This window comes from Lampris incognitus, chromosome 19 (genome assembly GCF_029633865.1).
Source record: "Lampris incognitus isolate fLamInc1 chromosome 19, fLamInc1.hap2, whole genome shotgun sequence".
In the NCBI taxonomy this organism is placed as follows: domain Eukaryota; kingdom Metazoa; phylum Chordata; class Actinopteri; order Lampriformes; family Lampridae; genus Lampris; species Lampris incognitus.
Genome location: NC_079229.1, coordinates 33,666,069 through 33,684,309, shown reverse-complemented (window position 1 = coordinate 33,684,309; position 18,241 = coordinate 33,666,069). Strand labels below are relative to the sequence as shown.

Genomic DNA, 18,241 nt, shown 5'->3' with positions numbered 1-18,241 from the left:
CCCGGGAACCGCCACAGCCAGGACGCGAACCTGGATCTCCCGCACCACGGGCGACTGCATTAACCAGTCGACTATCTCATATCAAACGTGTTTAGTCCACAAGTGTAGGAAAACAAAATGAGCCAATATTCAACAGGTTCAACAGCAAGATTACTTCTTCAAACCCTGAAACTGATTTTATTCATTTTACTGAATCAGTCCTTATGGGAATAGAAGTCACATCATTTTTATTTTGTATTATAAGATTTAAGTTAAAATGAATTAACCTTGGAAAATATTGCATAAAACACACCAGAGGCATTAATGCATTCACAGATTGTTTTTATTTTCAACTCAAGATAAATTAAATAAACAGATTCAACATCTTAAAGAATGTGTGCGTACATAAAATAAAATCTCATCAGGACTGAAGTTGTGGGCACGTTTGGTGAGCTGCCGGTCTCTCCCGATCATACGTGGGCCTCTCGGAGTAAATCAGGAGGCCCTCCGCAACATGGCTGCACAACACGCTGTTAATAAAACGGTTGTTAACACAACGTGACTGTTAGGGGCCAAGTAGTTAACAACAAAAACAAACACCGTGGTTCACAATAACCACTCAAATGTCATCAGGAGGAAATGGAAGGAACGAGGACGATGGTTTCACTGACAGTAAGAGGACGTTAATTAAGAGGGAAAGACCTCGTTAAGACACGTCACGCGGGTCACTCACCAGACAGAGGACGGAGCGTTCACTGTGACGGAGAAAACAAACGGGGAGAGGAACATGGCGGCAATCTGTGGGGTGAAGCGTGTCACAATACAAGGTTTACCATTCCTGTTTGCATCGCGATCGCACCCCAACTCTCAACCCAGTGTGGTCATAATGACCTCTTTAACCGAAGCATATAGTAGTGTAATATGTAACTTGGTCTACTTAAATGAAAATGAACACATCTACAGAAATCGTATAAATATGCTAATTGCTATATGTTAATTGCTTTTACGTGAAAATAAAAACAAATAACATTTTATTGAATGTTTTGGAATATTTGAATATTGGAAGGCTCGGCGTTTTCGGTTTTTATTTTCCAAAGCCATCCGGCACGGCCAATTTCGCCACAAGAGGACACTGTTATATAACCTCACACGAACAGGAACAACTGTTGGATCCGTGGAAACATAAAATCCGGGTGAAAAATCTGGGTATTTCTCGGTGAAAATCGGTAAAAGCCGATACAAAATTTGTGGTCTGAGCTCAGACACAACAGTGGGGTCCATGTTGTTATGTGTGTCTTGGCAGGCAACTAAATTTGGATTCATCCAAACTAAAATGTAGTACAACACGACAGATTTAGTAGGGCCATCATAGGTTTCAAAACCTAAAAATTAGGGGTGTCCGGGTAGTGTAGCAGTCTATTCCGCTGCCTACCAACACGGGGATCGCCGGTTCGAATCCCTATGTTACGTCCGGCTTGGTCGGGCGTCCCTACAGGCCGTGTCTGCAGGTGGAAAGCCGGATGCGGGTGTGTCCTGGTCGCACCCCCTCCGGTTGATCGGGGCGCCTGTGTGTGTGTGGGTGTGGGTGGTGGTGGTGGGGGGGGGGGAATAGTGTGATCCTCCCACGCGCTACGTCCCCCTGGTGAAACACATCACTGTCAGGTGAAAAGAAGCGGCTGGCGACTCCACATGTATGGGAGGAGGCATGTGGTAGTCTGCAGCCCTCCCCGGATCAGCAGAGGGGGTGGAGCAGTGACCGGGACGGCTCGGAAGGGTGGGGTAATTGTCCGGATACAGTTGGGGAGAAAAAGGGAGGGGGAAAAAACATAAAAATAAATGGGTGATATAATATATATATAATTTTTTTCTTCAGAAAACGCGGTGCTTTGATTAGTGTATTCATACCATTCCCCTGGATGTGTTATTTTTATCCAACAGTTTGATATTGTACCTTTAATCTGGTATGGACAAAGTGTATTTGTCTTTATGTGTGACATAAGATTCATTAGTATTAAAGCAGGTTTTGTATTGGGGTATTTGCTGTTATAATAAACCACAAGACACATCAAGTCTACCGTTAAATTTGGAACTTCAATTAACATCTGGGGGGGGGGGGGCACAACTTTTCAAGCAGAATAGAGCTTTATATGAAAAAGAAAGGTAAACGAGCACCTTAGCCAGAAACGTCCAGGCCCTGCTGTGTTCGACGGACAAGCCGCTCCTCAGTTTGACTGTGGCCAACAGCAGGACGAAACCCAGCAAAGCGCTGTGAGATAAAACACATTAACTCGTAGGATGCAGGCCGAGGGTTGGTGTTCGCTCCCCAGACCGTTTCACAGACGTGGGTTTTACCAGAAAGAGAACCGGCGCGTCTGCGTCGGGACATGGTTTAAAAAGGAGGGTTCGGAGGAAGAAAAACAAGACGGGTAAAGATTCACATTAACCACATCACATGACACAGTCATGACACAGCTATAGACGGTGTGTAGATCTGCCATAACTGGTCCAGCATGAGTCACGAGGCGGCACGGTGGCCCAGTGGTCAGCACTGCTGCCTCACAGCAAGAAGGTCCCGGGTTCGAACCCCAGGCTGTCCCAGGTCCTTTCTGTGTGGAGTTTGCATGTTCTCCCCGTGTCTGCGGTGGGTTTCCTCCGGGTGCTCCGGTTTCCTCCCACCATCAAAAAAGACATGCACGTTAGGGTTAATACTCCTGCCTGTGCCCCTGAGCAAGGCAGTGGAAAGAAGAACCGGAGTTGGTCCCCGGGTGCTGCAGCTGCCCACTGCTCCTATACAATAAGATGGGTTAAATGCAGAGGACACATTTCATTGTCCCTCCATCCATCCATTATCCAAACCGCTTATCCTGCTCTCGTGGTCGCGGGGATGCTGGAGCCCATCCCAGCAGTCATTGGGCGGCAGGCGGGGAGACACCCTGGACAAGCCGCCAGGCCGGGACAGGGCCAACACACACATTCAGACCTAGGGACAATTGAGTACGGCCAATTCACCTGACCTACATGTCTTTGGACATGTACAAATGACTATTCTGGGATTCCACCTGGCAGGCTGACAATCCCTGCGTTGGGCCTACTTCTCATCCCGAGTATTCGGCTCTCCAGATGTGGTCTGGTAGAACCATCGAGCATACAGCAACAGAAGACATTAGTGGAGGCAGGAAAGCAGTCAGTTAGCAGGCCTAACACAGGAGCTATCGGCCTACCAGGTGGAGTCACAACATATGAAGAAAACCTTTAGGACTCATACTGGACCAGTTACTACATGGCAGACCTACAGACCGCCGATGGCGGTGTAATGAGTGTGTCGTGTAATGTCGTTAATGTAAATCATTACCGAAAGTTTTAATAAAGAAAACTGGTGTTTTAAAAGTTTACCAAAGACAGCTAATCAAATAATCCCCCCCCCTTTTTCCCCCCCAATTGTATCCGGTCAATTACCCCACTCTTCCGAGCCGTCCCGGTCGCTGCTCCACCCCCTCTGCCGATCCGGGGAGGGCTGCAGGCTACCACATGCCTCCTCCCATACGTGTGGAGTCACCAGCCGCTTCTTTTCACCTGACAGTGAGGAGTTTCACCAGGGGGACGCAGCGCGTGGGAGGATCACCCTATTCCCCCCCCCCAGCAGGCGCCCCGACCGACCAGAGGAGGTGCTAGTGCGGCGACCAGGATACATACCCACATCCGGCTTCCCACCCGCAGACACTGTCATGTCTGTAGGAAACGCCCGACCAAGCCGGAGGGAACACAGGGATTCGATCCGGCGAGCCCCGTGTCGGTAGGCAACGGAATAGACCGCCACAAATCAAATCTGCTGGTTGCTCAGCCTACGAGCTGAACAGAAACGGCCTATTGTGATCAATTAAAACTCAAGAGCCGCCTGTGTTGATGGTTAGGTCAACGTTTGTGTGACTAAAACCTTTCAGTCTACAGCTAGTAATGACTATTATCACAGTCAACAGACGTGTTATGACATGCACAGAGGACTTCCTGTCCTTTATGTCACGTTAAAAAGGTATACCATAGTATGTATATGCCACTAGTATACCTATAGAGGTAAAACCAGTGACGGCGCCATGTGTTCTGAATATCTAATATGTAAACTGGGGGATAAGGATTTTTGGTAACACTTCAGTATGGAGAACATAAAAAAACTTAATTACTAGTGAATTAGTAATGATCAAGATGTCACTTTAGTATGGGGAACATATTCTAAGTAACAAAAACTTAATTACTAGTGAATTAGTAATGATCAAGATGTCACTTTAGTATGGGGAACATATTCTAAGTAACAAAAACTTAATTACTAGTGATTTAACACTATGAACACTTGTAGTTTTGTGTGTTGTTATGTAAGAATAGACCATATTCATTAAGTGTTGGTAAGGGAGAATAACTCTTCTTGTGGTACTACCACCTTATAAAGGCCATACTAAGCAAAGCATACTGAGATGGTACTACTAATAAGCAATACTTCTGAGGTTATAGAGGGAAAACTCATAGTTAATGGCTTACTGGTTGTATAATAAGGCCATGCAGAATAAGGCATTAATGAGTACGTAATAATGACCAATTAAGAGCCAGTATGTTGCTAATTTGCATGCTCATAAGCACCTAATTAATGTTGACTACGTTCCCCATGTTAAAGTGTTACCGGATTTGTCCCTTAAAACCCCTCCGAGAGGAATACCAAGACTTTAAACGTTAAAATTCATGTTAAAACATAACTTCAGTTTTTCACGTTCAATAATCAATAAGGTTTCACCTGGCACAGCAGCCACAATGAAATGTGTAGGAACGCAGGGATGGGAAGTCCAGGGCAGCCAGCAGATCACCTGGGGAGGAACGGAGGTTAGATATCTTTAGAGTCCAGGAAAACACCGGAAACCCTTGGCATGACGTTTTCCTATAAGCTGTCGCCCAACACAGCACCAGCTGAAATACAACAGAGCAAAAAGGTCGTGGAGGGGGAAAAAGCTGGCGGGACGAGGGCAGATCTGAACACGTTTGGGGGGGAAAACTGCTTTTTTACCCTATACATGCAAATATCACTTAGGATCGTCACCATAGTTAAATACCAACTCTTACCAGTAGGATGAGCAGCAGTGGCCAACAGCAGTGCGCTGGGGTATAAAAACACAGAAAATACTCAACTGGTCATATTGTACACTGTGGTATGTAAGATTTCACCTTCTCACCACCCTGCGATTCTCGCAACAGGTCTAACGGTTTAGTCAACTTCCGTTTGGTTGGTCGTCTTCGGTCTTCTCTGAAGTACACGTGAATGTTAAACGGCACAAGTCTAAGAATGAGAAGTGGAGAATGTCTTAAAATGGATAACGATGCTGACGCATCTTGATCCGATTCCCCCGAAGCTGTCCATCGATTCAGGCCCGAGTTGACACGGCCAACTGTGTCTGTAGGGACGCCCGGCCAAGCCGGAGGGAACACAGGGATTCAAACCGGGGATCCCCGTGTTGGTAGGCAACGACGGAGTAGACCGCCACGCTACCCGGAGGCTGTCTGTATTTTAACCTCATAGTCAATGAGAGTTTTGGTGTCCAGTATGTACAGTCACTCTTTTAAGTATCAGCTTTTGTCACTTGTCATCCATCCATCCATTATCCTGCTCTCAGGGTGGTGGGGATGGTGGAGCCTATCCCAGCAGTCGTTGGGCGGCAGGACACAGATTCACACCTAGGGACGATTTAGTACGGCCTAGTCACCTGACCTACATGTCTTTGGACTGTGGGAGGAAACCGGAGCCCCCGGAGGAAACCCACACAGACACGGGGAGAACATGCAAACTCCACACAGAGGGACGACCCGGGACGACCCCCAAGGTTGGACTACCCCGGGCCCCGAACCCAGGACCTTCTCGCTGTGAGGCCACCGTGCTAACCACTGCGCCACCGCGCCGCCTCGTCACTTGTCATGTTATTTAAAAACCGTTTATGAGCATTTGAACTCACCTGAACAAGTAGTTAATGTACTGTTGCTCAAGGTCACTGCAAGGAAAGCATCCAGAGTAGAGTTAGACACGCCCTGACGCCTTTTATCAAACAGTCAGATCACACAGAGGGGGACCAGCCCGAGGAACACCGCATCGCTGACCAGTCACGCCTCCATCAGCACGCCGTCTTCCACATCACACAGGCAAACCACAAAACATCACTCAGAGTTCAGTTAGCGCGTGACTATTCGACTCTGAACGTGGGTTTAAAGGTGAAATCTGACCCCCTGATCCTCTCCCCCGCCCCGATATGTGTAATTTATCCATAATTTATCGGGTTTGATTGGTTTTTTTTGGAAAATACAATGAAACATGTTTTTGAAAGTTTTTCATGTGATGTCCAACAACGTCCACTGTAGTTATTATAATCAGGACGTGTCATGAATGAAGTAAAACTCAGAACTGATCTGCTCCTCTCAAATGAGGTTTCAGGGTCCTGCCGATATTTTCTATACCTAACAAGTCGACGCCAGCTTAAAAAAAAAAATTCAGATTTTACTCACTCTGTACCATTTTACCAGTTTTATGAACATCAGAGTTTTTCTGATCCCTTTACTTTTCTAAAGTGTAATTCCATGACAGGACACCAGCACACGTCTTCATCACCTCTGTTAGACTGAAGACTGCACACACCGTCTCATCAGAGACGCTGTGACGCTTTATTCCCATCACTCCTTTCTTCCGCTGCCACAGTAAAGTGTGTCTACGTGTTATTTACATGTCGACACACTTTACTGTGTGACACACTTTACACAGTGGCATCTGTGCAATACGTCTGCCTGCAAATCTCCTGTTTCCTCTTCTGTTCTTATTCTAAATCCACTGTGTATAATGTATCAAGTTGTGTGTAATGTATCAAGTTGTGTATAATGTATCAAGTTGTGTGTAATGTATCAAGTTGTGTATAATGTATCAAGTTGTGTATAATGTATCAAGGTGTGTATAATGTATCAAGTTGTGTGTAATGTATCGAGTTGTGTATAATGTATCGAGTTGTGTATAATGTATCGAGTTGTGTATAATGTATCGAGTTGTGTGTAATGTATCAAGTTGTGTGTAATGTATCAAGTTGTGTATAATGTATCAAGTTGTGTGTAATGTATCAAGTTGTGTGTAATGTATCAAGTTGTGTGTAATGTATCAAGTTGTGTATAATGTATCAAGTTGTGTGTAATGTATCAAGTTGTGTATAATGTATCAAGTTATGTATAATGTATCAAGTTGTGTGTAATGTATCAAGTTGTGTATAATGCATCAAGTTGTGTGTAATGTATCAAGTTGTGTATAATGTGTGTATAATGACATCTTCCATGTTGACTTGTGTTTGTGTTTCGTGAATATAAAGCACTTTGAGTTGCGTTTCTCTCCAAGAAAAGTGCGAAACAAATAAAGACGACTGAATTTGTCTTCAAACTCACCTGAGATGGCTGGATCTGGACTGAACTTTAAACACTCGATATGCTCCTGTAAAGACATTCATACTCAGTAGTCAGGTCCATGTTATTTATGTAGCCCAATATCACAAATTACACAGGGGGCTTTTAGTAGTAGTATATAATATAATATAACATAATATAATATAACATAATATGATATAATATAACATAATATGATATAATATAACATAATATAATATGATATAATATAATATAACATAATATAATATAATATAACATAATATGATATAATATAACATAATATAATATGATATAATATAACATAATATAATATGATATAATATAATATAACATAATATGATATAATATAACATAATATAATATGATATAACATAATATAATATAACATAATATAATATAATATAACATAATATAAGGACAACATCTCCCTCATTCTCTCCAAACCCAAACAATTCAACTGTCCCTCTCTGGGCATATTAATAGACGGTCACAACATGGACGTCCTAAAACTGCCTGCAGCTAACTAACTTTATGAAACATTGTGGTTGTGGTCTTGGCCCCATCCACATATCCAGACCAAACCAGCTGTCTGCTACAGCTCTGGACAAACAGGGAGAAAAATATTTATTCTCGTGGTTCAACTTGAAAATAGTTGCATTTAGGGGGACATTTTAACTCACGCGCAAGCGTTTTGCTTTTGATCACCACCGAGAGACATGTAAAGTACACACTTTCCCGTTATCTCGTCTTGACCAACGTCCCAACACAGCTTCGTGTCATCCGAATTGTGCTGCAGGGGATTGTGCGCTGATGTTGTTTTGTAAAAAACACGTCATATAAAGTCCGATTGATAGAAGTTAATGATCATATTACATCATTTCCTCTACACCAAGTGCCATGGGATCTTTAATGATCACAGAGAGTCAGCACCTCGGTTAAACGTCTCATCCGAAGGACGGCATCTCCTACACCCGTCACTGCACTGGGGCATTGGGATTTATAGTAGGACCAGATGGAAGACTGCCCCCTACTGGCCCATCAACACCACTTCCAGCAGCAACTCGGGTTTTCCCGGGAGGTCTCTCATCCAAGTACTGGCCAAGCCCACACCTGCTTAGCTTTGGTCACTCAGCAGAACCGGGGTACATGTTGGTACGGCTGCCGGCATGAGTCTGTAAATCTGTATCGCTAAGCCCAGACTGAGCTCACCCCACAGAGTATGACGAAAAACTGAACACAACAAGTATCGGCAATACACTCAGCAAGGTGCTGATTTTCATTACCTGAACAGTAGACATGATGAAGCGACACAAACTAGAAAACAATCGAGACTTACCAACACAGGGGCGCCCCCCAGTGGCTCACCTGGCAGAGGGGTACCACATAAGAATGAGTCCTTGCCACAGCGGCCTGGATTCGAATCCGGCCCGGGCCCTTTGCTGCATGTCATCCCCTCTCTCTCCACTGCCTTTCCTGTCTCTCTCTACTATCGCCATCAAATAAAGGCGGGAAAGGCCAAAAACAGATAATAACATTTATTTATTTATTTTTTAAACTTACCAACACAGGACAGATGACCAATGGCCCACGTGTAACTGCCCATTTCAAACTGCAAAAGAGAGAAAACAGTCTCTGAAATGCTGTGAGATGTTTGTTTGTGCACGGCAGAAATACTTTGTTACAGGGTGGAAACACATTCAGCAGGCGAGCGAGTCGTCTTTTACCTCAGGATCGTAGAAAGGAAGGTTGATTGCTGATCCGAGCAAAACAAATATGCTGCAAGAGAGAAGAAAACAAGCTACATGACGTCTCCATTGTTTGCCTGGTAATTACTCCGGTGCACCGTGTCAAAGTGCACATTTCTGTTTGTGAGAAGATCCAGACGGGCCGAGCGGCCGTGTCACAACCTCAGCGGTATGATCAGAAACCCCCGCCGCGGGTTTCCTTTTCTTTATTCACGCCTTTTCACGCATGTGTGGAGGATTCACACATCATGAATATCAATAACTTCATGTGTAGAGCATTTTGCAAAACTGTATTGTCCAAACATCAGACATGAACTAAATCAGCATTACAATGGAGGAAAAGTAAGCCTGTAGTTTGAGATGTTAAAAAAAACCCAACACAAGTTATACGACATAAATCTTGTGATGATTTTGCAAGCCCGAGTGTCTCGTATGGGGCAAGACAAAACTCAAAGAGACGCCTTTAACTATGGGTTTCTTTAAATCCACGTCTGCCATTTTTATGTTGTCTTTTAGGTTTTGTCCTGCGATATGGGGACTCGAAAAAGGCAAAAGATGATTATTAATACCGTTAATGGGATTATTTCACCATCTTGGTCTCAACAGAGTGCAGGGCTCAGGCGTTAAGCCTTTAAACTCTACCGTCTCCTGCAGCATTATGCGATCTAGCAACAGACACGCCTTGTACAAACGTTACCTGTCCATCACAGGACTCACTCCTGTGTGTTTGCGTGAGAGGACAAAAGGTAGGGGACCAAACACCAACCTGAAGTGTTTCAGCCAGGGCATCCTCTGTTGGTAAGAAACGGAAGAACACAGTTTAAGCTTTTCAGTTCAGTACTGTACTGCAGTGTTTCTCAACCGGGGGTCCGCGGACCCCTAGTGGTCCGTGGTGTAATTGCAAGGGGTCCGTGAAAATAAAATATCTTTAAAAAGAAGATCCTATGACATTTATAGAAATAGGATTATTTTACTCAAATGTGACTGAGACCTTTATCTACCTAAACTATAAAGGGTAACAGGACTTTTTTCTCTAATTACATCTGTTTCACAAGTGTCATTTATTGTATTTTAATAAGAGATCTCGCTCCCGTGTTAAAAGTTACTGAATACATATTCTGTTTTGTTACATATATCTGAAAGTTACTGAATACATATTCTGTTTTGTTACATATATCTGAAAGTTACTGAATACATATTCTGTTTTGTTACATATATCTGAAAGTTACTGAATACATATTCTGTGTTGTTACATATATCTGAAAGTTACTGAATACATATTCTGTTTTGTTACATATATCTGAAAGTTACTGAATACATATTCTGTTTTGTTACATATATCTGAAAGTTACTGAATACATATTCTGTGTTGTTACATATATCTGAAAGTTACTGCATAAGAATTCTGTTTTGTTAACTATATCTAAGTTACAACTGAAAGCTCTTATTTTTGCCCCAAAGAGTGAATAAATGCTATAATGCAATTTAAAATGCAGTTTCTACTGTTTCTATCAAATTGCAACCCCCCTCCCCCAAGATCAGGTGGAGGGGTCCTCAGGGTAGATCAAAAATACGCAGGGGGTCAAGGAACCCAAAAAGGTTGAGAACCACTGCTGTACTGTATAGTGCTGGTTTAGACTCACACAAGCTACGAGACTGAATGTGACAACAGTGAGCCTGCGTAGCTTCTGTGACTTGTGCTCATATTTCCTCCCTTTTGTCCCCACACAGGAAGGGAAACTGCATTAAAAGATTAATATTAGGGGTGTCCGGGTAGCGCAGCAGTCTAGTCCGTTGCCTACCAACATAGGGATCACCGGTTCGAATCCCCGTGTTACCTCCAGCTTGGTCGGGCGTCCCTACAGACACAATTGGCCGTGTCTGCGGGTGGAAAGCAGGATGTGGGTATGTGTCCTGGTCGCTGCACTAGCGCCTCCCCTGGTTGATCAGGGCCCCTGTTTAGGGGGGGAGGGGGAACTGGGGGGAATAGCGTGATCCTCCCACCCGCTATGTCCCCCTGGTGAAACTCCTCACTGTCAGGTGAAAGGAAGCGGCTGGCGACTCCACATGTATGGGAGGAGGCATGTGGTAGTCTGCAGCCCTCCCCGGATCGGCACAGGGGGTGGAGAAGCAACCGGGACGGCTCAGAAGAGTGGGGTAATTTGCCGGTATACAATTGGGGAGAAAACGGGGGAAGAATCCAAAAAAAGAAAAAGAAAAATTAACATTTAAATCTACCAACCAGCAGCCCTCCACTCACACTCACCTCTCCGTGGACCAGCCGTAGGATGAGGTAACCAACAACATGGGAGGAATTTTGAAGAGTAAAGAATATGGGAATGTCCTGAAACACAAGATCAGGTAGTTAACATCCAAACAACGCTTCTCAAAAACTTACAGTGTAAACAATGTTTCCATGTGCACTTTGTTTACATATAGTTGTTGCCTGACTGACACGTTTTGTTTATGTCGCTAATTATGAGCTAAACCTAGCGTTAGCTAGTTGCTGCTAGCAGCTGTTAACCTACAGCAATGGTGCCTAATGTCAGTTGTTTGCCGGTTCACAGAGCCAACTAGGTCACATGCTTCTGGTGAATGAGCCAGCGAGATGCGAAACATGTGTGAGAGGTCTGACATGACAATATGATGTCACACGAACACTTTCTATGCGTAGTTCGTTCACATCACGTCGTGTAGCATGTTGTGTCACCAGTGTTTGGGATTTTTTTTTTAATTTGATTTTTGATTTTGATTTTGAGATACTTTATTGATCCCTCTGGGTTAATTACACTCTGCATTTAACCCATCCTAGCTGTGTAGCTAGAAGCAGCGGGCGGCCGCCATGCAGCACCCGGGGACCAACTCCGGTTCGTCTTGCCATGCCTCGGTCAAGGCCACGGACAGGAGTATTAACCCTAACATGCATGTCTTGTTGTTTTGGGTTTTTTTTGAAGGTGGGGGAGAACATGCAAGCTCCACACAGAAGATGACATGGGATAACCCCCAAGGTTGGGCAACACTGGGGTTCGAACCTAGGGCCTTCTTGCTGTGAGACGACAGCGCTAACCACCGCGCCACCATGCCGCAATACCATTGGATACCATGGGCAGAACACCGTGTGTAAACAGTCGATGTGGGATATGCAGACATTATGCCGGATTCATCCTCAGTAAATTCTGAGCGAGGTCATCGACGAGCGTGTTCTGGAATCTGACAGAGTGAAGAGTTCTGACGGGACAGAAATGAGTCGGTACTGTTCTCCGTGTCAGCGTCAGTTTATGAGAATGGATTGTTTTGTCCTTGGCTGTAACCCTGTAAAACTCGTTTTTACATCCAGGAGCAATACAATAGCGGCCTCCCTTTTGTCCTCTTCTGTCCCGCGGCTCCTCAGTCTCAAACTTTCACCGCCTCCGTTTTATCCACCGACCAACCCCATGACGTCAGAGGTTATAGTGCCGCGAGACGGTGGCACCCTCGCCATGAAAGATATAACGGGCTACTTTTTTTTCTTTTATGTTTACATTTGTCATGTTTGTAGCAGAATTGTTGATTAGACTGGAAATACATTTAGCAAATCATGTCAACTTGATTGGCTGCTTCATGTCCACTTTACTATCAGCTAGCTAGCTAGCTAGCTAGCTTGCTTGTCAACAGTACCAGGCATGTTGGAACAATCAGTGGCTTCAAATGTACAACTACAACACATGGCTTACAAACATTGTTGAGAAGAGCGGCTCATATACAGAATTTGAGATATAAGCTTACTTTCACATCATATACATACCTTTTCAGTGGCACATTTGAAAAATTGTTTCTGTTGATGGTGGATATTAAGCTAAACGTTACGGAGAAGTTATGTAAACTCACTGAAAACTATTGGTTAAAAAAGTGTATGGACGTTGTAAGATGTTTAATATAGTTTAATAAGTGAGTTATTTATGGAGTGCTTGGTTACTCACCATACGTGATAAAGCCCGGGAGCCGGCGTATATGTTCCCTACAAACAAGATCGACCCCGGCAGCCAGGAAAGGGCCGCAGATCTGTAACGTGGGACAGAATTATTTCACAAAAAGATGTTTTCTCAAGGCCTGGATACAATCTTCCCAAGAAAAAGAGTCCTTTTAAAAAAAAGACAGTGACAAAAGTGACTTAGCCAAATGGCATGAGATAAAATTAGCTAATGTTTTTGCTCCTCAGATTATCATATTACCTGGTAATGCGGCTCATCTCCAGCCACCCAGTCTTTCCAGAGACCAGGAGCAGCAGAGCCCCGATACACGTCTGCCATCTGAGCACAGGTACAGATTATTTTGGGCCACTGGTTTTAGAAGTTGATTTTGAAATACATCCATCTGATACACAGCGGGGTTTTTTTTTCCCTTCTCAGATTGCTATTCACGCTCCCTCATTCTCATCCAAAGCTTTCACAAAATCTGCCATTTTCTCACGTGCAATAAACAAATAGCTTAGTTATCACATGAACCGAACTAGACCCATTCCAAGTATTTTTAACGTACTCACCCTTGAAATAAGGTTGGATAGGTGAATTTCAACACGGACAGTACATACTGCAAAAATAGATCGATAAAGAAATCGATAACTGCATGGGAGCCAGTGACATCAGAATAAAGCCATTAGGCATTTCAACCAGCACTGGTGTGCTTTCAGATTTTCACAAAAAAACATTACATCCATCCAAACTACATGTGACTCATCATCTCATAGAGTTGCAGAATGGACAAAAAGTCTGTTTTACAGATGCTGCCGTGTGAGCACTTCTGAATCAACGCACACACTTAACAAACACCAGTAAACATTATATACAACCCACAGGGTCAAATGAGTGAAGTAGTGAGAATGATAGTTAATTAGCCTGAAGGTCGAGACACACATGTTCGGTCCTTTATCCAGTAAGGACGCCTCTTTGGAGATGGCTCATCCGTGTCATATTTTTCCATATCATCCAATGAAATAAGAACGGGCCATATTTATTTCATCAATTCAATGCAATCTAAAAGTGATTGTGAGCCTGAGCTTGTAGCCTTGTTGCAAGGAAGTAAGTGTTGCTGAATCCATGGGGTTTGTACCACAATTCTAACTGCCATTGGCGTTTTCAAAATAATCTGTGATTTATGTGCGGCTGTTGCAATGCGATCAAGTGTTCAGTTTCAGGATGTGAAATAACAGTAGTTTGGTTTCCAAATTATTTTTTGCTCTGGTAACTTAATAGTTTATTATCCAAATGCACAGCTACTCGTAACTAGAGAAATCCAAGTTCTTGTGGGTTAACTCTACTTGGCTTCTATGGACAACTCACTCTGCCAGTGCTTCGCAATATGACAACATGTAAACATCCTCTGTGTGTTTGGAAGTGCAATACTTAATTAGTGCATTTATGCAGTTTTCATTTCAACAGTGCTAGTCGGAGTCGTGCAGTTGTGCATCTTTCAAGTTGTTGCACGCTTTATTCTATCCTTCCAAACATTTGTTACGTTACTGTTATTCTACATTTGTCGTTGCAATGTCGAAATGTGTTGGCTGTGCTGCACGAAACAGCGTCCACGTGTCCCTTCGGGAATGAGTAAAGCTGAAATAGGAATAAATGGGATTTTTGGGGGGTGGGGGGTGGGGGGGGATGCAGTTTACCTTGGCGCAGCACACCCGACAGCTGCTATACTGTCCACACAGTCAGAGCTATTAAGAAGGACAACGTAGCCTATAGATTTTCAGGGTTCGTAGACGGTGGATGATTGACAGTCGAGACGAGGCGTGGTGGTGGGTGTGAACATGATTGACAGCCACAAGAATTGTCAAATACCATTAGATCAAAAAGCATTAAAACAATACCGATTCACTGCCAATAAAAGTGGGGGTGTCTGACAGCGGCCTCAGGTCACCTGCTCGCCACAAGTTTGAGGGCTTACATAAGGTATGGTGTCACCCAGGAGGTATACATGTATTCAGTCAGAAATCAACCAAATACCACTTGGAACCAATATTTGATGGCTGCTGGCAGGCGCTCACAGACTAGAAAAACACGTTTATTTCATATTTATGTGCATTATGTACAACCAGTGGCGGATCTAGAGGTTTTTTTTCCTGGGGTGGCGAAGGGGTGGCATGAGGTTCAATGAGGGGGGGGGGCAATGGACATTATTCTAAACGTGTTATTATTCAAAACTCGTATTTCATCGAATGTACTTTGTTCTCTACTGTTTGAGATGGTTTTTTTGCGGGTGTCACTGACCTTCACCGTGCATGTACATAAAACATACTTTAAAAACATATTATCTGATTTATAAATGGGGTGGCAAGACTGAGTCCCAGAGGTGGCAGCTGCCACCCCTGTTGCCACCCCGTAGATCCGCGCCTGTGTGCAACTAAATTGCATTTACAGTGTTTCTCAACCCAGTCCTCAAGGACCCCCCCATCCTGCAGGTTTTCATTGCAACCCTGCATAGGTAGCCCTGCTTGTACTTACTCGACCAATCATCTCGCAGCACTTAATTATGCAAGGTGTGCAACGTCTGACATAATTCATTGCCGATTGGTTGAATAACTACAAACAGGTACCTATTCAGGGTTGCAAAGGAAATATGCAGGATAGGGGGGGTCCTCGAGGACCGGGTTGGGAAACACTGAGTATTTTCATCTCTTGATATTTGAGGGGGGCGGCGCCCCGGCGCCCCGCGCTGACCAGCCGCCACTGTTGACAGTGCGACACTGTGAGACGGTTCTTCCTTTTCAAGAGTTCCGGTCTCCTCCAAAAGTCACCCCCGTTCGTTCTTAGAGAAATGAGCACGCTCGTGAGAGAGCAATGTGTGTGTGTGTGTGCGTGTGTGTGCGTGTGTGTGACGTCACTAACCCGCCTGAGCCGAACACGCACCTTGTTGGTGAAACAGGACGAAATGAAGAAGATGGAGAAAGTCAGGCCCACTACGTGTCTTCTCCACTGCATTCTGCCTTCCCGCCAAACCGGCGGCCAGGAGCGGAACCTCTACATCACAGCAGACAGACGTCCAACGTTCAGCGAGACATTATCAGCGTTATGTTTTCTGGGGGAGGTTTACGTTTTGTTCCTGGACAGGAGACGACGCGCACATACACACCCCACTCCAAACTTCCCTGTGCGAGTTCAAGACGACACGTCACACGCCTCCGGTCCTGTGCCACGTGTATGGAGGGCCAAAAACCCCAAAACTCACTCTCTCTCTCTCTCTCTCTCTCTCTCTCAAGACTACCTCGCGTCCGGGCGACCAGCAATAACAACATGGCACATGCGCAGAACAAACTTTTGGTTGTTATTTTGTATGTAACTTTTGTTGCAAACTTTTTCATGTTAAAATTTTTTGTAACATGTAACCGGTTATTTTGTTGCCCGGTGTGGGATTCGATACGGCGTGTCCTGCACCACAAGGCCACATCGCTAACCGCTCGGCTAAAGGGTCAGACCCGTTACCGGGTCTTAGTAGTAGTTTACAAACATAACACCCGGGTTAAAATGAAATCTCAGGACGTGCCGCAGGTCACTCGGTGAGGAACCACGTCAAGTTCATCAGGGAGGATGTGGAAAAATGACAGGTCAGCCTTCTTACACTGTGAAATTCCAGCTGGTGATTGTTAAAGTGTGTTGTTTTCCTTCTACTAATGAGACTTTACAACTCGTTTCAACCCCACTGGGCTATAAACTTTCATAATAACTTCGGCACGTAAGGTTATGCATCACGCTCGGTCCGTTATTCCAGGTGCAACAACCTAAACGACCCCTGTGGAAACAAGGAACTAAACAATGGTTCCTAACAATAGTTCCTATTGTTACATCCTTTCTCTTTTCAGAGTTTCTTCTTTTTTTAGAACCTTTAATACATTTTTGTTTAATTGTCTATTGCTGTAACCAATAAAATACAAACAAAACTCTTTGCTACTAACAGTGTACGAATATCAACATTCAAAATGTTTTTCATATTAACAATGACATATATTTATCAGTTACTTATAGCTCCCCATGAAAATGAACATTATCAACGACTGTGTATCAAAGTGCTATGGCTTCTCTTCACAGTTTAACATAACCAATGTTTAAATGAATACCTCAACTTGCAGATAACCAGGTGAACAAGAACACATGTACACAACATTTGTGATTCACTTTTTTTCCCTTTTTTTTTCTTCATTCATGCCCCCCCCCTCCCAAAGTCCATTAGTGCTACAGATCCATTCATCTGTGTGAGGTCACAAAGTCTTTGTATCGCTGCGGCTGCACAACAGAGCGGCCTGATCTGGTGGTAACAGGGTTGGCCCTGTCACCAGTGGCCTTGGTTTTGTTTCCTGCTAAGACACTGCGAGAAGGAACACTAACCTGCTCTCCCGCTCCTAGAAACTTTTCCGCACCAAACTTCGAACCGAGTCGTCCGCCGCTGCCACCATGTTAAAGTGTGTTGTTTCCTTCTACTAATGAGACGTTACAACTCGTTTCAACCCCACGGGGCTATAAACTTTCATAATAACTTCGGCACGTAAGGTTATGCATCACGCTCGGTCCCTTATTCCAGGTGCAACAACCTAAACGACCCCTGTGAAAACAAGGAACTAAACAATGGTTCCTAACAATCGTTCCTATTGTTACAGTGATGGGGGACATTTGATTGTTGGTGTTTACCGTAAACCAACACGTACTGATCAGTGCTTCAATATGGTTTGACTCTCATCATCCGCCGGAGCACAAACCAGGGGTCATCAGGACGCTGTACCACCGAGCTGGACAACGTCCCCACCAGTGGCGCCCCCAAGGGGTGGCCAGGGGTAGCCACGGCCACCCTGATACTATCCCCGGCCCCCCCCGCTTGCCCCCCCCAGCCATGCGTCGCATACACAGAATATGCTTCTGATTATGCATAATATGCTTCTATCTGATATTTTACATTTTCTTAACTCTCATATTGACAGTTTTCCACTAGCCCATACAGTACACTACAACAGCAGCATAGAATTCCCCAAATTCAGTCACGGCTTTTGGTTTTGGTGTGCCACCCCAAGATTTTCAGTGCCCCCCCCCCTATGAAAATTTTCT

General features: G+C 44.3%; 1 protein-coding gene across 4 annotated transcripts; it reads right to left on the bottom strand.

Annotated features, from left to right (window-relative positions):
• Positions 1-310: 310 nt before the first annotated feature.
• On the bottom strand, positions 311-16,326 carry LOC130129982 (transmembrane protein 241). Of its 4 annotated transcripts, none has more exons than XM_056299701.1 (15): positions 16,058-16,326; positions 13,693-13,739; positions 13,382-13,459; positions 13,130-13,211; positions 11,437-11,514; positions 9,868-9,962; positions 9,150-9,201; positions 8,986-9,034; positions 7,426-7,471; positions 5,967-6,002; positions 5,083-5,117; positions 4,760-4,829; positions 2,152-2,245; positions 713-777; positions 311-509 (listed from the first exon to the last, which is right to left on the bottom strand). In XM_056299701.1, exons 1-15 carry the CDS (start codon positions 16,127-16,129, stop codon positions 401-403), a joined length of 1,008 nt encoding a protein of 335 aa, XP_056155676.1. In that variant the 5' UTR covers positions 16,130-16,326; the 3' UTR covers positions 311-400. The 4 variants fall into 4 exon arrangements, with proteins under 4 accessions (XP_056155676.1, XP_056155677.1, XP_056155678.1 ...); XM_056299702.1 differs by having other exon boundaries at positions 9,937-9,962; XM_056299703.1 differs by lacking the exon at positions 13,693-13,739.
• Positions 16,327-18,241: the final 1,915 nt, after the last annotated feature.